The sequence below is a fragment of the Trichoderma harzianum genome, assembly GCF_003025095.1.
Source record: "Trichoderma harzianum CBS 226.95 unplaced genomic scaffold M431scaffold_1, whole genome shotgun sequence".
NCBI lineage: Eukaryota > Fungi > Ascomycota > Sordariomycetes > Hypocreales > Hypocreaceae > Trichoderma > Trichoderma harzianum.
In genome coordinates this window covers 1,809,014-1,834,778 of record NW_020209249.1, presented here as the reverse complement: position 1 = coordinate 1,834,778, position 25,765 = coordinate 1,809,014, and the positions used below count along the sequence as shown (strand labels likewise).

The 25,765-nt window shown below is 51.0% G+C and overlaps 10 protein-coding genes across 10 annotated transcripts; 4 read left to right on the top strand and 6 right to left on the bottom strand.

Moving 5' to 3' along the window:
* Positions 1 to 14: 14 nt before the first annotated feature.
* Positions 15 to 4,277, bottom strand: M431DRAFT_70806 (hypothetical protein; the record flags this gene model as incomplete). The annotated part of the gene is made up of 3 exons (XM_024921824.1): positions 15 to 294; positions 351 to 451; positions 3,420 to 4,277. 3 exons carry the CDS (start codon positions 4,275 to 4,277, stop codon positions 15 to 17), a joined length of 1,239 nt encoding a protein of 412 aa, XP_024780211.1.
* A 982-nt stretch (positions 4,278 to 5,259) lies between these two features.
* On the top strand, positions 5,260 to 6,125 carry M431DRAFT_185251 (hypothetical protein). The gene is made up of 3 exons (XM_024913169.1): positions 5,260 to 5,524; positions 5,584 to 5,750; positions 5,844 to 6,125. The coding sequence occupies exons 1-3, from the start codon at positions 5,344 to 5,346 to the stop codon at positions 6,042 to 6,044; spliced, it is 549 nt and encodes a 182-aa protein (XP_024780210.1). The 5' UTR covers positions 5,260 to 5,343; the 3' UTR covers positions 6,045 to 6,125.
* A 571-nt stretch (positions 6,126 to 6,696) lies between these two features.
* Positions 6,697 to 7,326, top strand: M431DRAFT_477003 (hypothetical protein; the record flags this gene model as incomplete). Its single annotated transcript, XM_024915528.1, has 2 exons — positions 6,697 to 6,881; positions 7,083 to 7,326. 2 exons carry the CDS (start codon positions 6,697 to 6,699, stop codon positions 7,324 to 7,326), a joined length of 429 nt encoding a protein of 142 aa, XP_024780209.1.
* Positions 7,327 to 7,858: 532 nt separating this feature from the next.
* Positions 7,859 to 9,521, bottom strand: M431DRAFT_489293 (hypothetical protein; the record flags this gene model as incomplete). The annotated part of the gene is made up of 4 exons (XM_024916659.1): positions 7,859 to 7,897; positions 7,961 to 9,247; positions 9,327 to 9,379; positions 9,443 to 9,521. The coding sequence occupies 4 exons, from the start codon at positions 9,519 to 9,521 to the stop codon at positions 7,859 to 7,861; spliced, it is 1,458 nt and encodes a 485-aa protein (XP_024780208.1).
* A 1,164-nt stretch (positions 9,522 to 10,685) lies between these two features.
* M431DRAFT_489292 (hypothetical protein) lies at positions 10,686 to 12,185 on the top strand (the record flags this gene model as incomplete). Its single annotated transcript, XM_024916658.1, has 4 exons — positions 10,686 to 10,950; positions 11,079 to 11,588; positions 11,855 to 11,960; positions 12,089 to 12,185. The coding sequence occupies 4 exons, from the start codon at positions 10,686 to 10,688 to the stop codon at positions 12,183 to 12,185; spliced, it is 978 nt and encodes a 325-aa protein (XP_024780207.1).
* Positions 12,186 to 12,625: 440 nt separating this feature from the next.
* M431DRAFT_185161 (hypothetical protein) lies at positions 12,626 to 14,726 on the bottom strand. Its single transcript, XM_024913168.1, has 3 exons — positions 13,537 to 14,726; positions 13,351 to 13,468; positions 12,626 to 13,296 (listed from the first exon to the last, which is right to left on the bottom strand). Exons 1-3 carry the CDS (start codon positions 14,496 to 14,498, stop codon positions 12,736 to 12,738), a joined length of 1,641 nt encoding a protein of 546 aa, XP_024780206.1. The 5' UTR covers positions 14,499 to 14,726; the 3' UTR covers positions 12,626 to 12,735.
* A 2,484-nt stretch (positions 14,727 to 17,210) lies between these two features.
* M431DRAFT_502659 (hypothetical protein) lies at positions 17,211 to 19,090 on the bottom strand. Its single transcript, XM_024918185.1, has 4 exons — positions 18,928 to 19,090; positions 18,437 to 18,792; positions 18,180 to 18,291; positions 17,211 to 18,102 (listed from the first exon to the last, which is right to left on the bottom strand). Exons 1-4 carry the CDS (start codon positions 18,948 to 18,950, stop codon positions 17,571 to 17,573), a joined length of 1,023 nt encoding a protein of 340 aa, XP_024780205.1. The 5' UTR covers positions 18,951 to 19,090; the 3' UTR covers positions 17,211 to 17,570.
* Positions 19,091 to 19,536: 446 nt separating this feature from the next.
* Positions 19,537 to 20,086, bottom strand: M431DRAFT_502657 (hypothetical protein). Its single transcript, XM_024918184.1, has one exon. It carries the CDS (start codon positions 19,928 to 19,930, stop codon positions 19,628 to 19,630), a length of 303 nt encoding a protein of 100 aa, XP_024780204.1. The 5' UTR covers positions 19,931 to 20,086; the 3' UTR covers positions 19,537 to 19,627.
* A 2,360-nt stretch (positions 20,087 to 22,446) lies between these two features.
* On the top strand, positions 22,447 to 22,814 carry M431DRAFT_184920 (hypothetical protein). The gene has a single exon (XM_024913167.1). The coding sequence runs from the start codon at positions 22,530 to 22,532 to the stop codon at positions 22,773 to 22,775; it is 246 nt and encodes an 81-aa protein (XP_024780203.1). The 5' UTR covers positions 22,447 to 22,529; the 3' UTR covers positions 22,776 to 22,814.
* M431DRAFT_514963 (hypothetical protein) lies at positions 22,644 to 23,467 on the bottom strand. The gene is made up of 2 exons (XM_024920259.1): positions 23,453 to 23,467; positions 22,644 to 23,369 (listed from the first exon to the last, which is right to left on the bottom strand). The coding sequence occupies exon 2, from the start codon at positions 23,031 to 23,033 to the stop codon at positions 22,854 to 22,856; it is 180 nt and encodes a 59-aa protein (XP_024780202.1). The 5' UTR covers positions 23,034 to 23,369; positions 23,453 to 23,467; the 3' UTR covers positions 22,644 to 22,853.
* Positions 23,468 to 25,765: the final 2,298 nt, after the last annotated feature.

Genomic DNA, 25,765 nt, shown 5'->3' with positions numbered 1-25,765 from the left:
AATTCAATGCCCGCTCACAAATCCAACAAGTCATCATCGTCGTCGTCCCAGCCCTTTCGCCTGCTCACAACAATCTTCTCCTGCTCCTGGTTGTCCGCCACGGCTGTCAGCAGGTCCTTGAGCTGCGCCTCCGTCACCTTCTGCCGCAGCTGGCCCGTCTGCGCCAGCGTGAGGAGACGGTTCTCGATGTCGATTGCGCGCTGCTCCTTGACGAGTCGGATGCGGCCGAGACGGTCAGCGGCCTCGGGGTGGAGGATCTGGTTGAGCATCTGCTGCCGGGCTTCGTCTGCTTGTCTAAGGTGTATTCTATTTAGCTGCGTTTTGGGTCTCTTTCCAACCCAGTGACTCACTGTCTCTGTCTCTCTCCGTCCTGGCCTGAACCGCCGCCATTGCGAGAGCCTCCACCACCGCCTCCCTGCGCCTTGAGCTGCTCAAGACGAGCTTTCCGGATCTGCACACTGTTGTATGAGAGCTTGAACTTGTATGTACGATATCAAAGGGGGAAAAAGAAGGGAGGAATATCAAACAAACTGACCTGTTCCAGCTCTGATTCGTCCATTTCGAAGAGCTGCCCTTTTGTCTTGTATGGATTCCAAAAGTTTACACAGTCGTCATCGTGCTGCGGGGCCTTTTTTTCGACCAGGCAACTTAAGCTTGGTAATTTGTTCAGCGGCTCTTTGGAGGGGTAGCTATGCCCGCACGTGATCCGTATACTGGGCAAATGTAGGTGGTCGCACCCAATGCTATAGCAGCTATAACAGCTAGAATATAGGTAGCTACGAGACTAGTTTGGAAGGTGGGAATAGCTGCAGGGAACATTTGAGATATCACACAATCAACAATACTCGGTGGGGAGCGGCAATACGAATCACAGGTAGGAGGTGGTATTGATGTATTCATCTGTGCTGCATGTAGTATTGATTGCTACAGTGGCCACGGCAAATGACGCCACTTGACAAATTTATCATCGAACCACAGAGCCTCGGTCAATGAATTTGTAAGTGGAGGAAAAGGACAAGAGAAAAGAGTTGCATCATCTCGACTAATACGAAACACCAAAGTGATGCATACGCAAAATCATGATGCTAAATGCTGAAGAAATAATGAGAATAAGAAGATGATGATGAAAAGGAAAACAAGAAGAAAATCCCAAAATTAAAATCCACTGCCGGATGATACCAATGCTGTGCCATGCCATCCTATCCCAAATGATATTCCAATCCCGTGCCAATCCCAATCCCAATCCCAATTCATAAAACCCATAACATGAATCAAAAGTCGCCATACCTCATAAATCAATCTAAAACACGCTGATGTCATCATCCCTTGACGGCATACACAGGCTGGATCTCGAAGCTTCCAGTCTGCCTCGCCACAAGCCTTCCACGGATCTCCCTAGCCACCTCCTCCATTCTTCGATACAGCGCTGTATTGCCCAAGCCAGCACCACCTTGCCACTGGAAGCGACGATTCGCGCCGTTCCAGACCAGCGTGTTTTCTTCAGCATCATCAACTACCCACTGTTGATTCTGCATACGAGCTTTGGCCTGCTTGCGGTCTCCCTTCCGCAGCAGCATCTCAATCTTGGGGTCTATTCTCAAGTCCAAGACGACGTACAGCACCTCTAGATGAGGAAACCAGTGGAAAACTTCGGCCAGCGAAGAGCAGTCAGTTCCAACAGTGGGATGAGGAATGGCAATGCGTGTGAGATCCGCATCGCTCTTGACAGTGTGGCTGGCGAGATCCGGCTGTGCAAGTCGGTCAAAGGGCTCGAGACAAAAGTCATCCCACTGGTTCTGGGTAATGAAGAGGGCATCACGCCTCGGGTCAAACCGCTCCTCAAAGACATGGCAGTTTCTGCCCTTGTCGAAGCGCATCTCGACGCCTCGCTTGCGCATCCAAGACAAGGCGACGCTGCGTGCTTCGCGGTTGACAAACGCCATGGGAAGCTCAACTTGCACAGGATCCAGCATCTCGTGGCGGAAATCATAGTCGATTGTGTCCTCTTCCATAACGAGCATCTGATCGAGTATCAGATCGACCTCTGATTTTGGCAGGCTTCGCAGACCCCAGCATCCTTTCTTGTAGCTGTGTAACGTGATGCCGTCCAGATCCGGCAAGCTCTCGTGCCAGATCTTTAGGCGCAGCTCTGGGGGAAATCTGGAGAAGAGGGGAAATGTGGAAAGCGGTTTGAAAGAAGACATGATGACCATTGATTTCCAGATTTCTGTGATCGTGTATGAATTTCTTTCTTTTTTTCTATTTCTTTCTTCTTTTTTCCCTTTTTTAGAGTTGTGCCGTGTATATGCAGACGAACTCTAAATCAGGCGTATAAGTGTGTAAGTGAGCTCAGCTTACACGCACTGAAGAACTGGTGGGGAAATACAAGAAGCTTTACAGCGGAGTCAAACGATGTGAAAGTAAAGAAAAGAAAGAAAGAAAGAAGGAGAAGAAGAAGAAGAAGAAAGGGGAAGAGGAATTCTCGTGAAGCCGAATAAAAAAAAGCAAGGAGAGCTCAAGGGATAAAATGATGGGGTAAATTAGAGACACGGGACTGGCGTTGAGCACCTCGGCGAACTAACTCCAACCTATGATATCGTAGCCTCGATGGAGTTGGTTTTGCCAACCCCGCTTGGTCCATCCATGGGCGAGATGGGTTGGGTTGGTTCCCCCGGTCTTTCAGCTGCCCATCGTGACGTATCGAGCTAGTATTTGCGTTGAAGCCGGCTGTATCGGACAGGACTCTGAGTCCGAAGGGGGCGAGAGTTGCAGTTGTACGCGGGTATGGCTTCATAAGGTAGCATTGCAGCCTTGCTAAGGCATGTTAAAAAGTCTGTTGCGCAGGCCTTTAACTTGGGTAGGATCGAAATGTGCCGGCACGGCTCAGGCCGAAAAGACGATTCGCAACTGCACGCCAAGGACTCTCGAATATAGTGCCGTAAATCGCCGACCGCGAAACGGGCGCGTCAAGGCAAGGGGGAAATTGCCTGCCCTCGGACGCGAGATACTCGTACAACACGTTTCTCTCACCGATTCGCTGGCGCCGTATCTCTCGTAATTCGGTCCTGTATGAGTTATATTGTTTGTACAAGGTGCAGGTGCAGGTGCAGGTGCATGTACGAAGTATACGGTACGTTCATTGATATCTTGTATTTCATTCGTGTACGTCGTGCCGTGCCTTTGCAGTACAAGCATCCGACGACACAGAAAGCCTGTCTTTCCCCCCACGCCGTTGCTAATGCCTTAAATCCAAATACAAAAAGAGACATAGAAAAAAGAAAGTATACAAAAGTGGATTTACTCCATATTCTGTCCAGGCTAGTAAATGTAATTTACACGAGCTTGCCGCGGCTTGAAGCTGGCAATGTTCGATATCGGAACGACATGTGGCTGGGCACCGACGTCTCCTCGACAGGTACGTACGAGTTGAGCCTCTCAATGGCCAGCGAGTGCTTGGCCTTGATCATGTCCCTCATCATGATGTTGGTCGGCAGTTGGATGCCCAGCTCGTGGCCGCGCCGTATGAAGAAGCCGTTGAGGTAGTCGACGTCTGTGGGCAGGCCGTTTTGGATCTGCCGCTCCAGCTCGACCGATGGGACGCTCCGCCTCGCCATGATGCGGCTGTAGATGAGCTGCTTGATCCGATTGCCGCGGATGAAGTCGCGTATCGCTGCGGAACCCTCCAATTCCGGCATGGAATCCACCACCGAGACAATCTCTGTCAGCAGCCGGTGCATCATCCGCTGGGCAGCAGGATTTCGCAAGAGTCCGGCATACGGAATCTCTAATAGGACGCAGACAGGCTCCACAACGGAATCCAGGATGACTGACGGGAGCTTGAAATGGAGCCACTTGTCAAACGGTGTTAGGGATGAGTTGAGGTCCTTGACGCCTTGCAGGGCCTTTACAAAGTTCATCCTCGTCTCCGTCTTTTCCATATCGCGGCCGAAATCACCAAACGTCAGCTGCGTCTTCCCGAACCGCAGTTCCTTGACCGAATCTTGGCCCCGGTTAAAGGCCAACCGGTGGCTCATATGGCCAAGGAGGAAGCTAGGGCTCGATTCGGTCCCACGAAAAATCCGCTGCCTCACCTCTTCCAGGACACCCAGCCCATCTGTCATCAGGCATACCGTCGTGTCCTTGTCGATGCGGTGCTTAACAGATTGCAATGCTTCCACTGCATCGTGTCCCGGGCCAGCTACGAGCAGCTGGTCGATGTGTGAATTGTCATCTCTGGTGATGGCTTTTGGCGTTACAGACAAGTGCTCAAGCTTCATCTTGCGGTGGTCACCGTGGCGGGACTTGTAGACGTTGCGGTACTTTGACGAGAAAGAAGGTGATGCCGACGGTGATGGTGAACTCCTCTTCCACCCCAGCATTTCAACGGAGTCGTAGACACCAGACAAGGCATGGGCTATGAATCTTGATCTCTCGTCATCTCCTAGAATGTGTATCTTGTGCACTGAAGGCGATTTGGCGGCCTCGGGAGGGAGCAGCACCGAGGGCACGGAGAATTTCGGCGTAGACGATGAGGACGTTTTGGCGGTGGTAGAGTCAGGTCCGAGGGCTTTGGACCACGGCCTGGGTACTGAAAATCGGGAGTTCGCTTCGGTAGATGAGGGGCCGCGTGATGATGTAGAAGAGCTGCTGCCGCCGTCAGAGGTCGATGCCACCGTGCCATAGCGCCGGCCTCGGCAGATGCTATCGCCAGTCCATGTTAAGGGCCTCTGACATATCCGTGCGGATAGCCGCGGTCGAACTGAGCTCGCCACCGTGAAGACTGCCGAGAAACGTCGGCGAGCTGCAGCTGAAACGGGGGAATTCGAAGATGCTGGAAAGATTGAAAGTCGGCGTCTCGGTCTGTCCCCGTATGTGAGTGGACTATTTCGCTCGTGCTCGTGCTATGACCTCGGGTTTGGACAAAGGGTTGCTGGTGAGGAGGTAATTCAAGCAAAGGGTCGGCAGTGTAGAGAGTTGCGGTAAATATTCGCTGGAAATGGTCAATGAATGTGGCTGTTGAGCGAGCAATTCGTATCTTTAGGCGATCTAGAGGGGGGAAGAATTGCAGGAGCGCAGATAATGAGCTTTGGCTGGTGTCCGTTCCAATTGTCCATATGTTGTATCGGGTTCTTTTTTTCTCGCTGGGGTCCCACTGCGGGATGGTGGCCCGATAGACGAATGCACCCCGATAAGAGACTAATTTTCCGATAACGTAAGGCGCCAGGGACTTTTCAACCTTTTTCGATTCTTATCGTACCTACTCAGATGAAAAAGTGAAAGAAAGCTGCAACGAGCATCACTTTGTCGCAAACCCTCACTTTCATTCTTTCTTCACCTGCGACCATGGCGGACATACCAACTATTATGCCAGATGTGAAGAAGCTGGGCTCCCAGCTGGATAAACTGGAGGATGCGCTGGAGCCTTTGCTGGGAAACATCAGTGAGATGGCCTCTCAGCTGCCCCTGCTGGATCGCGCCAAACTATTCTCTTTGACGGCATATGCTATCGAATCTTTGCTTTTCTGTAAGGTCCAACTGTTGCTACATCATTTGACGGTTCGCATGGGCTAACTCGCATCACAGCATCCATCAAGGTTCAAGGGGGCGACGCGCAGAATCACGCAGTGTACGCTGAGCTTAAGCGGATTCAGCAGTACTTTGCAAAGATCAAGGCGGCGGAGGAGCCCGAGACAAAGAGGACGCTCACCGTCAACCAGGAGGCAGCCGCGCGCATTCTCAAGGCCGATCTGGTAATTCACCCCTCTACGCATCACTTGATGGGATATTCCGTCTCATCATATTTTTCTCTTCTGTTCATTGAGGTGCTAATTGTGATACTATAGAGCGACAACAAGACGCTGAGCGCGAAGCTGGCGGAAAAGATTGCCGAGGAACGCGCCAAGGCCCTTCTCAAGGCCGCAGAAAGCAAGAAGCGCAGCGCGGAAGAGGCTGCTCAGCCTGCCAACTCAGAGGCTAACGAGTCACCAAGCCAGAGCAAGAAGGCAAAGACAAAGGGTAAGGGCAAGAACAAGAGCCGGAAATGAGGTCTATAGGGACGACGTGCGGCATCAACTTTCTTTTCAAGAGTTTTTAGCGTGTGCTTGACGGATAGTGGCGAACACTTGCGCATAAGGGCGTTTAACGGAACGGCAATGGTTTATTTACGGTTTCTGCTTATTCAGAAGCATCACCTGATCAAGGATTTATGTTTCAATTTGGGAAAAGGATTTGGGATAGGACTGTAGTTTGGTGGCAAGAGCTGGATGGCAAATCTTCAAGATGGCATCTGGGAGCATCGTGCACAAGGGTCTTCATAATATGTTTTCTTAAAGAGGCGGACTATAATATTCTTTACACGGATAGACAATAAGGGAAATGAATTGAAGATTAATCACCAAAAGGAATTCTTTACAGAATCTTGTTTATAAAACACAGCCATCGTTCTAGACTGGTCAGAGGCGTAGAATGTTCTCGCCATAACTTCTGCTGGGCTGGTTTTAGCATCCAATCCATCTAACGAGGCACTAGCAGTTTTCTAGCTGCACGAGCAGAAACTCGGCCCCTCCCATTGGCCGCGCATAAAACCTCCAGCCTACACCCTGCCAGCATCGCCAACTCCGACTTGACCATTTGTCAAAACCTCGCCTTTTTTTACCGATTCATTTTTCCTCACCACAACCCAAAACAACCGCAGAAATGCCTCGTCAACGCTCCGTCGGCCGCGCCCCTTCGCGCCCTACCGCTTCTGCTCCCGCCCCTCAGCAGCACCGCCCTGCCACCACCATGGCCGCTCCTCAGCAGCACGCTCCCCAGACCATGATGCCTCCCCAGCAGGTGTCTCAGGGCCCTGGACTGTTTGGTCAGATGGCCAGCACTGCTGCGTACGTTTTCATTCGCTAAATGATCTTCTTTTGCTTGATTCCCAAGTGTTGCGCAATGTAAAATGTACTCGGCGCTTTGCTCCGGAGTTTGCGCACTTCCCATCTCCGGGACCTCCAATTGCCTCGGCTACTCACAAACCACAACACCAAACCACTCTCTAAACAGCACATGAGCTAACTCTCTGGATTCCCCTCATATAGCGGTGTCGCCATCGGCTCTTCCGTCGGCCACGCAATCGGCGGCCTCTTCTCCGGCGGCTCCTCCGAGCCCGCCGCTCCCGTCCAGGCCCAGGCCGCTCCCCAGCAGAACCAGCAGTACAACAACTGCGCCGGCGCCGCCCAGAACTTCACAAAGTGCCTCGACGAGAACGGCGGCAACATGCAGATCTGTAACTGGTACCTTGAGCAGCTCAAGGCTTGCCAGGCCGCTGCTAGCCAGTACTAAGCGAAGAGAGGGATACGAGATGATTACGGTAGATACAGCATAGGGGAGATGTAGTAGACAAGTCATCGGATCAAGGCCATGTAAATCTACATGTTCGTTGGGACGAGCACGGATGTATATATACAGAAAACGAACTTGGGAACGGTACGCATGCATGGGATGGTATACGTACGCACAGACATACATACATACAGACACTCTCCATAACGGGCGCAGCGCTTGGGTAACAAGTGAGATGCCAACGGCTTGGGCAGAGGAACGTCATGTTGCAAATGCGAAACAGAGGCGCATAAGAAGGACTCGCTGGGTTTATTAAAGGAAAATCCCTATAGACGGGTGCACTCTGCTCTTGAATCCTGTACTTGTACAAATAAACAATTGAAAGAAAAGAAAAGAAAAGAAAAGAAAAGAAAAGAAAGATTGAACAAGAACCCCTCCAAGATAAGAATAGAAAATGAAAAAGTAAAAAGGAAGACGCTGTGAGGCGGAAGAAAATCCAATGCTGTTGAACTATTATACACTGTTTCTGCTTTCATGTTTCGTCGTCGTCTGGCCGAGGCTCAAAATTCAGCTACATAACATGCCTCGTTAGCCTACAGTTTGACATTTGATTAAGGAATAAAAAGCCACATACCGAGTTGCCATTGTAAAGTTGGTGATCGCGCTGCAAGTTCTGTAGACCTCTGACTCGGCGATTCCTCTCCTCGGAAGCCGTTCTCGCCGTCGCATCCGACGATGCCCTTTCTCTCGTAATTTCTCTCTGCCCGCCGCCCAAGCCGATCAAGCTCAGGAGCCATGTGAAGAAGCCCAGAATCATGGCGAGAAACTTGGAAAAGAAGGATTTCTGTTGCTGCTCCGCCGCGCTGTAAGCCGAGGAGTACTTTTGGACGGGAATCAGGACCAGTGTTGACGACGGGACCAAGCCCAGCTCGCCGAGGGCCTTGTTTTCCTCCGTCGCGTCAATGTTCTTGTTGGGCAGCGGTGTCAGGACCTGCTTAAATGTGTAGGGGGCATTTCCCTCCCTGTTCTCGTCGACCCAACGCCTGACTTCTTTTAGGGGAGATGCCGTCTTGAACCGTGAGCGTATGGTTGAGCCGTCAAAGAGCCGGACCTGTATCGATGCCATTTCAGACACCCTGGTCGTCGAGGGAAGTTTGCTCAGTTTCGCACTGGCTGAGGAAGCGTTGTCTGCCTTTTGGCTTTCAATCTTCTGCTGCTCCTTTGCCGACGCCCGCATCCGCCTCTCCTCTTTGTCATCTTCTATTCGCTTCAGGATCCTTCGGCGCTCCTCTTGTTCCGCCAATCGCTTCTTCTTAAGCTCTTCGGCCTGCTGGTATACTTTGGCGCCATCTGTATTCGCTCCTGCTTGCGCCTCGGCTTTGGCTTTTTCCTGGGCTTTGGCTCGCTCCTCCTTGGCTTTTCGCTCGGCCTCTTCTTTCTGCGCCTTGAGCTTGGCCGCCCTCTCAGCGAGGATCCTGTTGACTATCTCGGATTGTGCGGCGGCTTGTACGCTCGCAGGCGGTGCATGTGTCTGCGATTGTGATTGTGTTTGGGCTTGGGACGGCGGTGGTGGAGATGTCGAAGGAGCGGGAGCGAGAACGGAAGCGTGTGCGGCAGCGGGGACAGGGGCAGCCGGTCTTGTCGGTGAAGTCGCCGGTGACGAGGCTGGTGATGGTAACGACGACGACGATGCGGCTGCGGCAGAAACCACTTGCGGAGCGGCATTGAAGGCGACGAGGATCCGACGGAGGAAATCCTCCTTGCTGGTGCCGGCGGAGATGTACTCCTTCAGCTCGCCGTGCTTCATGATGACGACGGTCGGCGTCTTGGGGAGCGGGAAGATTTGCGACAGGTATCCGGCTTCTTCCGAGTCTGCGATGAGCCGCAGAGCGACTGCTTGCGTCTCTATCAGCTTCAGCAGCTGCGTCCAAGCTGTTAGTATGCATATTACATCGTGGGTCGTATACCGCAATGTCGGAGAGAAGTGCGGGCGGCCTTACAGAGCTGTCTTGTAGATATTCATGTTGCCATGTTTGGCTCTCTTCATTTTCATCTAATTCGGCGTCAGACAAGACAAGGAGCAAAGATGGCCGAACAGCGAAGTTCAATCACGCACTGGTCACGAAGCAAAGCACCAGCTTCTGCTGGCCCACCGCCGTGGAAATGCCCTCTTGCAGGCTCCCCTGGTAAAACATGGCTTTTTCCTTGGTATATTTTCTTGCTTTTTCGTATTATCGTACAAATCTCGTATCTCGATAGGATTACGTTGAAAATTCGGGTGTTATATCGTTTGTAGGAGGCGAAACGGCGGTTCGGCGTTGGGAGGAGGATGATGAACTCAACGAGTTGCCGGGACTGAGGAGGAGGGGAATCGCAGCCCGGGCTGCCGAGAATCGATAGTAATACAGCCAACGACAGGGATTCGCATTTACTTCTGTCACACGCGTCTCTTCGTTGTGCAGCACAAAATAGCAATGGCGGGAACAACAGCAACAATCCCCGGAGCACAGAATGTACAGAATGAATAGAATCAGAATCGGTGGGTTTGTTGGGGCCTCTGCCGCTGTCTGGACAACGTTGACATTTGAAATGCGCGGAAACCGATGACGAAAGGCCAGCTTTGATGGGCGTCAACCAAAGAAAGGACCCGCGAAGATCCACCGGCAACGGCCTGCAAAAGGTTCCGCCGCGGCCCATCCGCTTTGGGACGGGCGGTGGAGGCTCTGCTGCTTGGGGCAGGCGGTGGCTCTTTGGCTCTCTTTTACAAGGGACCAGCGCTCAATTGCTGGCGGTTTTTGTTGGGAGGGACCTGCACTAGTTTGCGATGCTAATTTGTGACTGTAATAGCTGTCAGTTCCACAGGAGAGATTATCGATGGGTTGTAAAAGTTGCAAGATATGGGACTTGAGAGGGGTCATTGTCTGATGGTTAGTCGATGTGTCATCATTCCAGCGTTGTGCAAGTCGGATTCCAGAAGCCCTGTAAACACAAAAAGCTACAAGCAGATTGACGGTATTTCATCTCCATTGCCTGAGCGAACAAAGCAACAAAGAATTGAATGGTATACAAAGAATCAGAAGCATGGTTGAATTGACAAATTGTCCAATGAGAATCAGAGAACAATGCATGGCCCAAGCAAGGGTAATTCCCATTGTGCATTCACAAAGAGCTCCGAGATGTCAAACACACAGCGTGACTTACAGCCTCTATACCCCACTAAACAACCCCTTCTAGGCAGGCGGTCAACCTTCACAGCGTCCATCAATGCCATCATACTATCAAATCTCCAAATCCAAATCCAAACCACGAGACAAACATCATATATCTTGTGTCTCACCCGCACAATCCCATCAGCATTGATGAATTGCACACAGCATCTGCTGCGCAGCCTACGGGCGACCCGCGGCAGCATCACCACCAGATCCGCTCCCCAATGCGCCCGGACAACGGCAGCAGCTCGCATCTTCCCGCCCCGAGCTGTCCAGAGCAGACGCATATCCTCGACCGTCTCCCGATCCAACAAGCAGCCGGCTGCGGATGATCCGAACTTTGTGTCCATTGTCGATCTGCAGCCGCAGACGGTTCGCGCGGGCAAGCGACATGGCCCGGGCATCCTCCTCCTCGGTTCGTATATCCTTCTTCAAGTATACAACCACTATATATATGCTTTGCGTATAAGTGATTACCTGCAAATATACTTATACACGCAATATGACAACATCTACTAACATCTTTCTGTTCAATCAAAACAGCTCTCATCCCCATAACTGCCTTCTTCCTCGGCACATGGCAAGTCCAGCGCCTCGACTGGAAAACAAGACTCATCGCAAAATTCGAAGACCGTCTCATCCGCGAACCCCTCCCGCTGCCGCCTCACATTGACCCCTCCGTCGTCGGCGAGTTCGACTACCGCCGAGTCCTCGCCACGGGCCGCTTCCGTCACGACCAGGAGATGCTCGTCGGCCCCCGGATGCGCGACGGCCAGGACGGCTTCATGGTCATCACCCCGCTGGAACGCAAGGACGGCTCCACGATCCTCGTCAACCGCGGCTGGATCAGCAAGAAGCACCGCAACCAGAGGACGAGGCCCGACAGCCTAGTCCAGGGCACCGTCACGGTCGAGGGGCTGCTGCGCGAGCCGTGGAAGAAGAACATGTTTACGCCCGAGAACAGGCCCGACAAGGGCGAATTTTACTTTCCCGACGTCCACCAGATGGCCAGTCTAACTGGCAGTCAACCGGTATGGATAGAGGTTACCATGGGTGAGTGAATTGTCTCTTTGTCTTTCGACGCAAATTATCTCTATCTAGGTGAAGCTACAAAGGCGACACCAATTCCAAAAATTCCCCAAGATAGCAAAGTCCAGATATCCCACCAAGAGTCCCAAAAAACATCCGAAGCTTTCCTAAGCTTCCCACATGTGTCCCTTTTGTCAAAGAGACTCATATCCCATTTATCCCATATCAATATCAATATCCCTATCCCTTGAACAATCCATCTCTAAACAATACAATTCCAATGTTTGCAGAACCCGAGTATATGCGCATGGTAGACTATGAGGCTCGCGGAATCCCCTTTGGACGACCCGCAGAGGTCAACCTGAGGAATAACCACGCTCAGTACATCTTTACATGGTAAGTAAAAGCATCAACACTCCTCAGCCTGTCTATTTGCAAAAAAAAAAAAAAAAAAAAAAAAACGCCAGTCATGGCTTGCAGTCAAATCAGTCCCCATCAAGTCTCCTAACTCGTTGACTCTGCAGGTACGGTCTGAGCATTGCCACGTCAATCATGCTTTACATGGTGCTCAAGAAACCGCCGTCCAATATTGCTCGCCGGGTTCGGGCTGGCGGCATGTAAGGGAAAGAGTGGCGGCAATAATCAAAGTAAACATATAATGTAAAAGGAGAGTGGAAGGAGGAGGGGAATAGAAGCGGTGAAAAGAAACGGAAAGAAGATGAAAAGCATGGCCAGATGTGGTTGCGTACAAATGGCTATGCACGTTTCAAAGAAACCACTATTGCTCTTCATCTTCGTCTTCCTCTTCTTCCTCTTCGTCCTCATCCTCTGGAAAGACCAGCTCCTCTTCCTCATCTTCATCATCTTCATCATACTCTTCTTCCTCTCTCTTTCGCTTCGCGCCGCCATCTCCATGGGGCACGTACGCGGCATGGGTGGCATGGGTGGCATACATGCCAGGATGGGCTACTGGAATAGCACACCTCAGCATCTGCTGGAGCTCTCGCGGAAGATGGCGGTTGGCTAGGTTGAAGAGAGAGAGTCCTGGGTTAAGGAGGCGTTGTCTATTGTGTACAATATATCATAAGCATGGGTAAAAAAGGGGGTTTGAAAATAGATGTAAGAATAAACAGAGTGAAAGGGAGGAAATAGGAGAAAGAGACAAACAAACTCACCTATTCATCAAGGTAATGACATCGCGCTCCTCAATGGTTCTTCGACCAGCGTGATTGGCGTAAGCACCTAGATCATCTCCGAGTTGCTGAAAATACCAATCCGAAGCCTGTGTCAAGGCGCCAAGGGTGTCGGCCGGGATTCTTTGGTTGATCAACCCTGTCGTCTGTATGGCCGCCTGGGTAACTTGCCTAACAAAGGCGGGCGGCAGCTGCGGATACTCAATATTGTGCGTGGAGATCCTGGTCTTGGACGTCTTGGAAGTCTTGGCTTTCTTCTTCTTGGGCCGACCATGGGGGTATCCGATGATGTCGTCATTGGACTTCTCAGGCTCTTGCCCAAACGTCTCATAGTCAATCTTGGTGATGGCCTCCATTTCAGCGTCTCCCAGGCTGGATACGGACGCAAAGTCGCCATAATCGGGAAACTCGTCGTCTGCTTGCTGCACTGCCGTCATGTCCGCTTCTGCCGATGCTTCTGCTGACGCTAATGCCGACTCTTCTGCCGACGCTGATGCCTCGAGTTCCGTCTCGGCTTCTGCCTCGATTTCTGCCTGTCTCTTTTCGTTCATGAGCTCAATGTCATCCTCAACGGGGTTGGCAGCATTGAGGACAGTTTGGGCGTCATCAATGACGGGAGACCTCATGTAAAAGGTGGTCTGATCATTGTCACTCAGGCCAGACGGCATGTCAAGGCTAAAGTCGCTTTCACGACGGTCACCAGGAGGTCGTCTTACAAGTCATGTTAGCACGTCATTCCATCCAACAAAATTCATTGTAGGCAAATAGCAAGCGCATACCGTAAATCTGCAATCTCGGGATCTAGAGGAGCTGGAGGAGCAATCTCAATTGATCTACCAAAGGGATCCGACCCCATGTGCTCCCCGTAAATGTCATCCCACATAATGTCGTCGCCAGACCCTGGAAAGAAGCCAAAGCTGCGCCTTGGGGGGCCCTCGCTGATAGCTCGACGAGGCAGCTCAACAGACTGGACAGTCACGTTTCCATCATCGAGTATGGATGACTGTGGAGGCTGCAAGTCGTCCGAGGAGCCCTCATCAAGGGGCAAAGACAGGCGAGGCCTATCAATTGGCAGCTCGTCGTCGTCATCATCAGCTCGTCGAGATGCGCGCCTACGACTGCCGCTAGACCCTCCATTGCCGCTGCCATTAGGAGAGGGCTTGTCCGGAGAGGATGAGGAGGCAATCACATGGCTGGTTGGAGCCAGGGCGCGGCCAAGATGGCGCAGGATGGACATGGGCGTCTCTCTCTGCTCTCTGAAGCTCTGGCGACGAGTGCGGCCTGGGGTGAACATGGCAATGCGACGCTGGTCAAGTGCTCGACGAGCAGCCACGGCATGGGGAGTTGGGGCAGCCGGCGTGTTAATGGCTGAGTGAGGATAGTGAGGATTCTGAAAGAAGCGGTTCGAGGGCGTGTGAATGGACAGACGAGTGGTTGAGGGCTCAACACTCCTGGTACGCCGACGAGGCGTGTGAACGGGCACATCGTTGTTGTTTCTGCCCAGGTCCAACATCTCGAGATCCATGGTAGCAATGCTTGAGGGGGGAGAGGGTGAAGGGATAGGGGAGGGATAGGGAGAGGGCTCTGAATCTTCAGGCGAGAGTTCGCGCGCGGGGTCGTCTGGTGGTCTGAACCTATCTTGAAAGTCGAGAAACTGACGGCGATAGTAGTTGAAAGTAGGACCTTCGGGATGAAAGTCGAAGAAGTAATGATCAGGTTCAAATTCCAGATCCAGCGACATATAGCGGCTGTGGAAGATGTGATTTTCAAAAAAGGGCCAAGAATCAAATGGAACGAATCCTGCCTCTGCAACAATACCTTTTTGGGGTTGTTACTGTATAGATACAAGAGACAAGAGACAGACCGAATCGCAGATGCGCGGTTGGCTGGTGATTTGTTGATGTAAATGCGACAGGATTGCGGGATTGGCCCGTTTTATAGACGAATCCTTTTCTTTCTTTCTTTTTTTTTCAAACGCCGGATGAGAATGAGTTGGAAGACCAGTTGAATAATCAACTAGGGGTATGGGCACACAATGCAATGCAGACAAGCAGGCTGGACAGGGACGCTCTGAGAGGCAACAAAACTGGCGATGGCTGGCAACCGAGTGAGCGAGTGAGCGTAAGAGAGGATTGGATTCCGGCTGTTGTTCAACGCCAGATGCCGCCAGGGATTGACCGCATGTACTGGAGCTTATATGCCGTGCGGAGAAGCGCCGCTCACAGTGCCTTCGGCTTCATCTGGGCGTTGTGATTTGCACGTTTTCGAGGCAAGGCCAGACAGGTGGTGTAACTCGACCGGGGCGCGTCGTGGGTCTGAGGATACAGACAAGACAAGACAGACAGACGAGCAGAGATTGGACGCGGCAAAGTACACGATACATGGATGGCTGCACGTGCTGACTAAGGGAGAGGGACGCTTCTTTCCTTCCCTATCACAAGTACTTGCACAAACGGCGGAGGAAAGTGCGCGAGTAGATTACGTTTCGTTTTTTGTTTCGCCGAATTAATTATTACATTATGGTTATCATTATTTATGGTTTGCATTTTCATTATTTTGTGATTGATACGAGTGGCTGTTCTTACCCACCAAAGCTGAACGCTCGCCAACAGCTACCGGTGTGAAAAGGGAATCGAATCACCTTGCATGTTTTCTTAGTGGTTTAAGCTTTGCAGCTTCGGCCAATCAAGAGACGCGGGGGAGAGCCGGATTGCCCCACCGCTGGCAAGAAATGGGTGTGCCAGCACTATCGCCTTGTACCTGGTACTCACATACTCTAAACACAACCACCAAAAAGCTGTCAATACCAGACAGATCCATTGCCAGCCCAAAAACTGTTCTACAGAGTGTTCAAATCGCCTCAAGACATTGGCTGACTCGAGATATAGAATTACTCTATCCATCAAAAACTGCATAAAGCAGTGCAACTGACCGTCGAGCAACTGGCAACTGCTAGAGGTTACTTACTATAGCCCATTTACTGGGACTGCAGTGTGACCGCGCCCAAACGCCACCACGACAGGCCCCTTGTTTTAAATAAACATCAAACGTGGACAACCCGAAATGCTGCATATGTTAGCACTGACTCGATAACAATCGCTGCATCAGCCGCGGGGGAAATATCATTCCAATCCGTCCGCCTGCAGCAAGGGCCGCTGCCGCTTCGCTTTGTTTCCTCCTCACGTTACAATTCTTGCTACTATTTCCAGCATCATTCACAACAACAAAAATAAATCCCCCCCTCACTGACCCCCTCCCTCCTTTTCAATGCGCATGCTGTACACCCACCAAAGCAGCAGAGGGGCTAGGCGGAGGATTGACCGGTGAGAAACGTACATATGCAGGCGGCCAAACGATGGCGCAGAGCCTTGTCAGTGCTGAGCAAAACCCGGTTTATAGTGTTGCTCTGTATCAGTTACATGGCGTGTTGGCACACACACGTACTAAAACATTGGTAGCGTTTACTTTGGTCCTCGTCTGAGTCGTCCGTAACATGTCCACGATGCTACCTTGGACCTCTGCAAACTTCATCACTTCTCACGTCCTAACCGACCCAGAAGATGAACCAACAATACCAATCGCATCGCATCTACCCCAGCGTGGGGTGCTCGTGTCGGCTAGTCCAGCATAAAAGAGGCGCGGAATCCCAAGCATATGACGCCGTCTTGCCGCGAAGAGGAGACAAAAGCATGGCTCCCACGCGTGGCCAGTGCCAGAGTCCCCTCTTCTCTCGCATTCCTTTTCGCCTCCGTGACGCTTCCCGCGCTTCCCGTATCCATTCTATTTGGCTCGGGGCCTGCAGGAGAGGCAAATGGGCTGCATGGCCGGCTGCATGAGAAAAGAGAAGCTTGACTGCCCCGAGCAAATGAAAATGAACCCACCGGAAATCCACACCGGTCAAAGGCCTGCATATACATATTACGAGTATCCAACTAAGTAAGGGCCACCAAAGAGGGTCAGGAATTGTCCGCGAAGAGAGTCAAGCGCATAGAGCCGGTTCAGGAGCTGTTGACTGCCGGCTCCGTGCCTTATCGGTCTCACGCTTGTGCTCGTTCCTGTAGCTATGCGAAGCTGCTGCATGGCTGATTGGTACGAAGGAGATGCTACGAAAACTGAAAGCTGCGGAGAGAAAAAGCCGGAAGTAACAGGGTCGCCATCATGGCCAAAATACCCTGTTCGTGTTATTATTCCCCTGCCGTGACATGATGCAACGGTTACCAGCTTGTTTCTCGTATGATTTGTTCTGCCACGATCAGTGGTGACAGGAAAGACCAGCCCAGTGGTGTCACATCTTGTAGCACGTAGATGGAGCATGGCACGTAGATGAACTGAGACAAGTATCTCGGGAGTAGGTAATGCTGGTGGGCAACAGTACCCCTAATACACACACAAATAGAAAGGGATCATTTCGGGGTCAACACATTGAACCATCATCTCACCAAAAACATTCAGACACAGCCAATACTCGTTGGTATTTGTAATAATCTAGCAATCTCGTGTGTATTAGAGCAGTCCAGTGGGAGAATCAGTCTTCTCCAGACGCTCCTCAAAAAAATCGACAAGGCCAAAATAGGATGCTCGTCGTCATCACAGGAGGAAAACCCAGCACTTGGTATCAGATCATCCTAGTGATGTCTCGAAAAGTGACTCATGGATCTCATTTTCCTTTCCCTGTCTCTTCTCGTTCTTTCATTCACCTCATCTTCTCTCTTTCACGCGACCACTCGGATCGGCCAAAAAAGTCTCGAGGCCCACTCGAATCGGGCCCTGTAGTTCTCCCCTGCTATGAGCACATTAGTAGATAGTTGGCCTCTCAAACTGCAGTGCCCAGGCTCTGGATGTATCGGCCGCGCTCGACGTTGGCATACGAGTAGGGTCTAGATTCCGGTGGGAACGTGCCGTCGGCTGCCCACAAGTCGATGAGGTACTGCATGGGCTCCAGCTCGCTCGGCTGCAGCATCTCGAGCGTCGTTGCCGTCAGGATGAAGTGGCTGAAGCAGCTGTTCAGCTGCTTCTCCAGGTTGAGGTGGTAAAAGGGCTCCACGAAGTGGTCCCAGTACAGATGGGCGTAGACGCGGAAGATTTGGCGGAATATCAGTTGACAGGTGCCCCCGAGCTGCTTGGGAAACCCGCTCCTGGCTCCAAGCCACTCGTCGCCACCCTGCTGGGCGGCATTGCTCGTGTACTCGGGGTGAATGGCAAACGACACCGTGTCGGGGTCTGTAGGGAATAGCGCGGGATCGTCCATCTTGCCAGACATCCACCGCTGCATCAGCGTCATGTATTCATACGCTGGCAGCTCCACCGGCTCGTGATTCCTGTTGAGCCAGGTATAGGAGTGGTTCCTGTTACACAGCACGCGCGCGCATGCATTAGCCCAGACGCCCTCGAAACTCAATGGGGCAAGAAGGCGGCCACTTACTTGCCGGCAGACATCTTGGGACATGTGGTCGGGTTGCAGATGCTTGTGCCATCCTCCTCCTTCTCGTGGAGGACTCGGACAAAGTTCCAGAGATTGCGGTAGTGCTCGACCACTGTATAGCTAACTGTCAGAACAAGCATGCTCTCTCTCGCTCCGGCTCTCTCCCAGCCTCTCGATCTCTCGGTCTGTCTCTCTCCTCCTGTGTACATCTTTCTCTTCCCCCGTTCTATCGGTTCGTCTCCCTTGGGCTTACTTACCCTGGTGTGCCACCCACTCTCCGTGGTCAACCGTCTTTGGCCGAGCACTCAACGTCATAAAGTTTCCCTTTACAATGTGTTTGGCACAGGCCGTGTTGAGCCATAGCGGCAATGGCTGGGGGATATCGAGGGGCGTGGGAACCACAACATCTATTGACTTGGCGATCGACAGGGACTCGGGCAGAGTCACTCTAGGCGCTGAACTCGATGTCGAACTGGCGGACGGGTAGTGGTCCGCGGCCGCGGTCCTGTGAAGGGACGCTGCAGCTGAAGCTCCGGCTTCAGACGCGGTCGGAGTGGTTGGACTCTTGACAGGAGTCCCTGCCTTGGCAGAGTTTCCCCGAATCTGGGCTTTTCTGGTGCCGGAGACGAGACATTGAGTTAGCAAACTTGCAGCTGAAGGAGCACGACACGTAATATCAAACCCCAAAACGGAACCACAAGAGACCAAAGGGGAAAGGGAGCCGGGAAAAAAGAAAAAGGCAGCTTACATTCCAGAGAACAGGTTGGACATTGCGTGGTAGGACAGCAGCTTTGGAGTAAACAGTGTGAGCTCGTGATTATGGCGGGGAGTTTAATGGCAAGGAAAAGAGCCATAGGCCGCTCTCCCCTGAACACAACAGGACGCTAGTCTGCACGAGGACTGGAGCACAGTAATTAGCTAAGCAGATTCGACGGAAAGGGGGGCGAGAACAGGGCCTTAGTCTTCCTTTATTTTCAATGGGCTATTTTCTAGTCGATCCGCTATTGTCTGTTAGAGCAAAGTCGACGGCAACCCAAAATCAACTTGATCTACGATCTTGTGTTATGTAAACTAATCAAAGGCCAGGCTGGAGAGTGATTCTATGCTGACTGTGCTTTGAAAGGTTGGCAAAAGATATGTAGACTCTAGGTGGCTTCTGTTGTTGTATAGAGCAATTGAGTATAGGTTATGACACACCAAGGCACTCTCACATGGAGGGTAGCACTGCATCGTCACTTCAAGGGACTGCAGTTTACAAATCATCTTCTGCGTGTTTACCCCATGCTGCTTTACCCTCCATTTCTCTACATACAAGACTACAGGTAACAAGTATAGTATACTCTTCCCGCCGCGTCTGGGCCTCCTGGATAATCGGTCGGACTTGGGCGAATAATAGTACTCCGATCTGGAAATCCATGGCCGTCATCTCTCATCGAGCTTCGTGTCAATCAACCACTGCCAGTACCCCGCAATGGCTTGCAAGCATGATCACTTTGCAAGATAACACATGTCCACCCTGGAACACGGCTGTTACTGTCTGCTCGAGGCCGGGGCAAGTGGAACATGGCGTCGTTAGCCCATCCATGGCTTGGAATACGAAGGCTGGCAGACACACCACCCGCGTCTGGCGATGGTGACAGGCGAGAGAACCTGGTTCTCGGGGCGCAGGATGCAACCATCTCGGGGATCAAACAAGATCTTGGTGGGCGGCTGAGACAAAAAATCAGTCCAAGGCCGCCCCCAGGGAACATGTCAGCATAAAGGCAAAACTAACCCTCAGTGGGTGTGATTGTTCCGGTCTGGGGGGCCCGATATCTTTCGGACTGCATGTCTCATTTGCTGGGGCGTGTTAGCTGAAGCTGTCACATTTGTTAGCTTCAAAAAGAGTCCATAGAATTGCTTTTTCTCAGGTGAGCCTGTTTTCCTTGACGCGAGTCTCAGTTAACTCGCTCGTCAAAGGTTCTGACCAAGTGATTTCGTCAAAATGATAGCCTCCTTGGTTCTTGAGCATGTCTCGCTTGTTCTAAGAAGGCGTCAATGGAGCCAGGCTGCTAGCCAATAGAGCTGCGTTTTCTGGAAATCCGAAGAATTTCGGCCTCATGTCATGGACCTCATCAACCAGATTTGCTTTTTCTGAGATGTTCGGCCGCATGTCTCGGCTGAGAATAACCACATTATCACACAGATTTTAGTCTTCTGGGATGCCCGAAGTTCCTCAGGCGGCCTGTCTCCAACTCCATCGCTGCAAGGGGTGCCAACTCCATAGTTCAATGTTGCTTTCTCTGACATGCCCGAAATTTCTCGGGGGGTGTTTGTCTAATACACTAAGAGATCACGAGCAGGCCTTGACATCCACCTGCCAAAGGTATCCGAACTTTCGGGCGGCGTGTATCCGGCTCGGAGGGCATCCGGTGACCATCCTGTCTTGGATTTGCAATCTAATGCTCTCACTCTCAAGCTTGGATCCCAATCTCGCTTTTAGACAGGCCGCAGCCAGACCATTGTCAGAGCACAAGCCATTGGTTCAACCAAGATGTACTCTAGATTGACATGGATGTCATCTAGGAGATCCGAAAGATTCTGCCACATACCTCATTGAGATACCCCATCGGCATGGGATGAATTTGTAGCTCATACCCCAATGTAGCCAAATCAGACGCCATGGACTACTCATGGTCTTGAACATCCTAGACATCTCGTATACGGGCTATCAAGCCGCGGCTAGAGATGCCAACCACTTCCCAACACTTCATGTTATGTTTTTTTTCGTCGGCGATGTCTCATCAGAACACCCCAACCACTCGAGGACAAAGCTAAGGTCGGTCGTAATCAGAGCTGCAAACTCGGCGCGTAATGCAGTGTCCGACACATATCGGGTCCCTCACGTCTCCCCAAAGCTCCATCCACACTGACGTGTAATCATGGGGTAGTCAGAAACGGCAGGAAAGTGAGGCGGCAAGCGTCTGCGTCTTAGCGGCTATTTTGCTTTTTGTCGCAGTGGGCGAGTATTCAGCCAAAGACAAGATACCGTGACCCTTGCTACGGAGATACCAGGACGGCGGCCGCTTCGTCCGCAATGATTTGTTGCCTGTTTCAAAACTACGCCCCATGATGTATTGTCGTTCAGAAGCTCTGAGGAAGTTTGCCCCCTTGCAAAGACACTCTTTCTCCGGCACAATAGCACAAGGTCGTCATTATGATGATGACCCCCATACCTGTGGTAAATTGAAGTATTGCCCTGCGTATTCCTCGGTCACAAGCTTCGGTCAGGAGACACCAAGGCGATTCTTAATTCCTGGCATACCTGCATGTTTATGCAAATTTTGTGACCTTGCAACCGACTTGGTTTAAACAATTATGCTCTAGCTGCTGATTGTGACTTTTATGAATGACCATATCGAGGTTGTCTCCTTAGAACATGCTGGTACCTCTTTATTTTGCATAGATATGCCGAGATTTTATTTTTGCTTTGGCTTATGGAGGTTTCGGACAGAGTGTCCTGGCCTTTAAACTTTCTCAACATTTTCGGCGACTTTGGTGGCAATGGAGAACGACTGTACTGCCGCCGTGACCTATTCGAAGCAATGAGGTAACCTGTAGCGGCTCGTATCCCAGAGGCCCCGTCGGAATCGCATTTATAGCGATATTTCGCAGTCTAAAGGGTATAGGGTAAAAGGTACTATATAGCTATTCGGTGAGAAGGCGAAATTAATGTGCTGTTGGTGTTGATTGAAGTAAACTAAGCGTCAATACATCAACGATTGAATGCTTGATATGCTTGCTCTTGGATATCACCTCGTGAACTGTAGATGCAATGAGGTATCCGTCGCTTCTCGTAACGCTTGTCGATGTGCCACCATCTACGACTGCTTGAAATGGCTTGTATCAGGATTTGGGATGTTGACGTCGTATGAGTATTTTGATCATTCACTTTAATGTTTCTCGTAGTTGTTCTCTCGCTTGTACCGTAAATAGGGGCTATACTTTTCGTTCTGATCGCACTTAATCAGCGTGTTTTCTAGTCTGTTCGATGCAGAACTTGTTGATTGCAAATTGGACTAGACAAAGTGTTTACCGGCATCGAGTTTGCTGAGGTATATCTTGCTTAAATAGAAGACCGGAAGCTGAGTGTCGTTCCTGGGATCAGTCCTGATGCTCTCTCCACGGCTTCCTGGCTTAGCCCTGAAAAGGACCAAACGGCCAGCCCACCTGTAGTCTCCAGCCTCATCTCTTTGCGCAGACCCGGACCCTGTCGAGAATAATATTACCACAATCAGGGATATAAACACAGCCGCTAGACCGTATAGGTAGTAAGATATTGTGAGAAACGGCCTCTGTGAGAATATCGTAATGACAATCAAGCTACGAAATCTGACACCAATATCCTTAGGAATGTCTTTATGGCGTTCTTTCCGGTCCTTGAGCTCCTCAATGTTGGTCACAGTTGGCTTTGCCCACTATAATCTGGATGATATGAGCATTGATGAACGGAGCGGAGAGGATGTATATTGCATCCCTAAACGTTGCAAAGAACTGGCACAAGAAGAGAACTGCCACTTTTGTAATTCTGGCGCAGCAATTGACTTCTCGACTTGATTAGGACGATAGCATCTATCGAGGTTGAAAGCAACTCTCCAATAACGCGCTTCTTGTTGCGGAACCGGATAGCTTTTGCTAAGTGCATCCGAGAAGCAATTTGGCAATAGCTACATACAACTTCGCCCTGAGTAAAAAGCAGGTAGCGGACGCGTACTGAATCCCAACAAACAGCATGCCTGTCGATTCTAGCATTATAATGCCTTGGCTCTTTGAAACTGGACGATGTTGTCTCTTGAAGAGGCCGGAGGCTGTCATTTTCTCTTCTGGTTAGGAAACCGGAGGCACAGTGACTGCATTTCGTACTTGAAACTGTTTGTGATATTCAGCCTCGGACCAATATTTCGAAAGTGCCTCTGTCAGATCAGAGTTTAGTACAGAGACATCGTCCAAGGTAACACATGCCCTTGCACAGTTGAGTAAAACCAAAGGTTCATCTGAATACTGTTCCCACGATTGAACTAGAGGACGGCGTGCAGGAAAGAATCATGTGCGATCATCTTCACTATTTTCTTCGATTGACACTGACATGCTGAGCGCAGTTCTCCCAACGGAGAGGATATTCTCAGCAATCTAATGATGGCAATTCAAGATCTATGCAATGGGAAATGCAGAAATTAGTAAGACATTGCTAATATCCTGATGGATGCATGGATTGGACAGCGCTGAGCACATACGAATGGCCGTTAAAGATGCCAAGCAGCAGTTTTATGAACTTGCAGAATAAAAGAAGATCGTTGCTCTATTCTGGCTGCGCTCCCAAAGGTGACGTAGATCCTGGCACCGCGAGTGCTTGGCTTCGAGTGTATTTGTGCTCTTGTTGGAATGTTGAGATGCCGGTGGTTCAAAAATTCTTTGTTGAGATTCTCTCTAGGCATCCTTCCTTTGTTTCTGCCATTGGCGGTGTAGACTTAAGAACAGGCGCATGTACGTAGATTTGCAACTCCCAATCCAGGTGCCTAATGCTGAAGAAAACGCCTCCTGTTTCGACTAAACTGCTTCGATCTCAGCCTTGCGGGTATCTAATCATCATTCTCTTCTCATTGTTCGTCATGTCCTCGGTCTTTCTTCCATCGATCGGCACTGTTTGAACCATCTTGCTGAGTAGGAGGATGCTCTAGACGTGACTGGTTCTTGGCGACGATTCAAAAGGAGGTAGAATTGCTCTGGAATTGCTTTAATTCGACACGCCCAACGCCATACTGTTCAAGCTAATGACTGGTGCGTTTTTAGGCTTCAGATAATCATGTGGCATCCTTGCTATTGATATGTTGCTTCCATCTGCCGATATGAAAACCAGAAACGAGCTCCTTTTGCATTGTCCGAGGTTTGCAAAGACGGCCAACTTCGGCACCAGCCTTGGAGATGACGAAGTCGAGCTCTAGAGCGCCGCTTTGCAGCCTCCAACAACCGCATTTAGGTATAAGAGATTCCGGCTTGAAGGTGCAGATATCCCAGAGCCGCTTGGCCGCATGACAAACACCTGCAGCATGTGCTAGCTTCTCGATGTGGCTGCGCTATCGGGTGTTTAGCAACGCATCTCCCTTCTTTTTTGGTCTCGAGAATAAGCCACAGTCGTATCTAGGGTGGGATCTGACGCTGAAGGGGCTCCTTAGACGTGGATTAGGCACGGCAGATCTGGGGAAGCAGAGCCAATCTCCTGGACCTGTGGATAGATTAAGTGTCCTGCGCATTGCATTGCAACACGGAAGCTTGAGCTTCAGAGCAGCGTCAATGCATTGCCCCTCCACACCTCTATCCCCATGTCGTCTTCCGTCAATGTCACGATATAGCTTCTCCTTGTTACACATCACGGAGAAAAGCATATGTGATACGAGTAATGGAAGCACCAGGACTTGCGGCAGTTGGAACCAACACCCCATCTTGGCGTCGTGCAAGGCTACGTCAGATTTGGTTTGGAGGCGGCGTGTGTTTCAAAATAGCAACAGAGTTGTCACAGAAAATCACCTAGCCAGAGCACCGACCGTCGCGCGAGAATCGAAGAAAATTTTCGTTTTCTTTTCAATTGATTCATTGCCTGCCATTGTTGATCTCCTACACGTTGGTTAATGCGGCGAAAGGGCACAAAAGAGAGATACGTCCGTGTATTTGTCCTGGTGCATCGCTTTTATTTGCGGTGCATCAAGTATATGTAAATAAAAAAACACCTGCAGAAACAAAACGCCCAACATCCTGACCGTCGTTCATCTCCGGCTCCGTTGACTGCTTCAACTATACGTAATTTTGTTGGCGACTCTCTTCACCACCGTAAGCTCATTTCCAGTGCGTCGCTTGGTGATAGGGGCAGGGCTGCTGTCGATATCGAGCACAGGAGAAGCAACGGGGTTCTCCGTCCCATGATCGTGTGCCCGCCACTCAGCGTCGCCCGCGCGTAAGCAGCTGCAGCACGCACTTCGGATTGTCCAATTCGACTTTATGCGAGGCCAACAAGAGCCTACAAGCTGCTAATCTAGAGCTTGGATGAGTCTGGCTAGTCCTCGGCGCCTAGTTCACGACGGACTCTGTCCCAAGTCCAAGTTCCACAGCCTCCTGTAGTATCAATCAAACCCACCAAAAGAGCGGATGGGTATAAGGCAATCGACATGCTGCATGCACTGCATTCCTTCTAGAGCCTTTCCGCTGCAATGACATGCACAATCACAGCTGGATTCCCGTCACATCATATCCGGCTGCCTTGGCAATCTCGACTTGCGGGCCCTTGCCTTGCAAATGCATCTCGGGTCAGGCGACTTGCTTGACCTTGACCTTGACTCGACTCGCTGTGGACAGGGTACGTACCATGCCGGGGGTCTTTTTTGGTGCTGGGCTGTTTCTCTCCTCTTCCTCGCCTCTCCTCCCCACCAACAGCCACACGCATCAATCTTGATCTTTCGTCGCCAACTTGGACCAAGGTAAGCAGGTATTCATTCTACTTGATGGGCATTTGAGTCTTTCGATCCTCGAGTCTGCCTTTGTTTGGTCAACTAAAC

Coding starts and splice junctions, on each gene's coding strand:
- M431DRAFT_185251 (XM_024913169.1), top strand. CDS start 5,344: ATGGCGGACATACCAACTATTATGCCAGATGTGAAGAAGCTGGGCTCC. Junction 5,525..5,583: donor TATCGAATCTTTGCTTTTCT/GTAAGGTCCAAC, acceptor CTCGCATCACAG/CATCCATCAAGGTTCAAGGG. Junction 5,751..5,843: donor GCATTCTCAAGGCCGATCTG/GTAATTCACCCC, acceptor GTGATACTATAG/AGCGACAACAAGACGCTGAG.
- M431DRAFT_185161 (XM_024913168.1), bottom strand. CDS start 14,498: ATGTCGCTGGATCTGGAATTTGAACCTGATCATTACTTCTTCGACTTT. Junction 13,469..13,536: donor CCCGAGATTGCAGATTTACG/GTATGCGCTTGC, acceptor ATGACTTGTAAG/ACGACCTCCTGGTGACCGTC. Junction 13,297..13,350: donor TCATTGATGACGCCCAAACT/GTCCTCAATGCT, acceptor ATGAACGAAAAG/AGACAGGCAGAAATCGAGGC.
- M431DRAFT_502659 (XM_024918185.1), bottom strand. CDS start 18,950: ATGTCCAACCTGTTCTCTGGAAT. Junction 18,793..18,927: donor TCCAACCTGTTCTCTGGAAT/GTAAGCTGCCTT, acceptor CTCCGGCACCAG/AAAAGCCCAGATTCGGGGAA. Junction 18,103..18,179: donor CCCAAGATGTCTGCCGGCAA/GTAAGTGGCCGC, acceptor GCTGTGTAACAG/GAACCACTCCTATACCTGGC.
- M431DRAFT_502657 (XM_024918184.1), bottom strand. CDS start 19,930: ATGTTCCCTGGGGGCGGCCTTGGACTGATTTTTTGTCTCAGCCGCCCA.
- M431DRAFT_184920 (XM_024913167.1), top strand. CDS start 22,530: ATGACAATCAAGCTACGAAATCTGACACCAATATCCTTAGGAATGTCT.
- M431DRAFT_514963 (XM_024920259.1), bottom strand. CDS start 23,033: ATGACAGCCTCCGGCCTCTTCAAGAGACAACATCGTCCAGTTTCAAAG.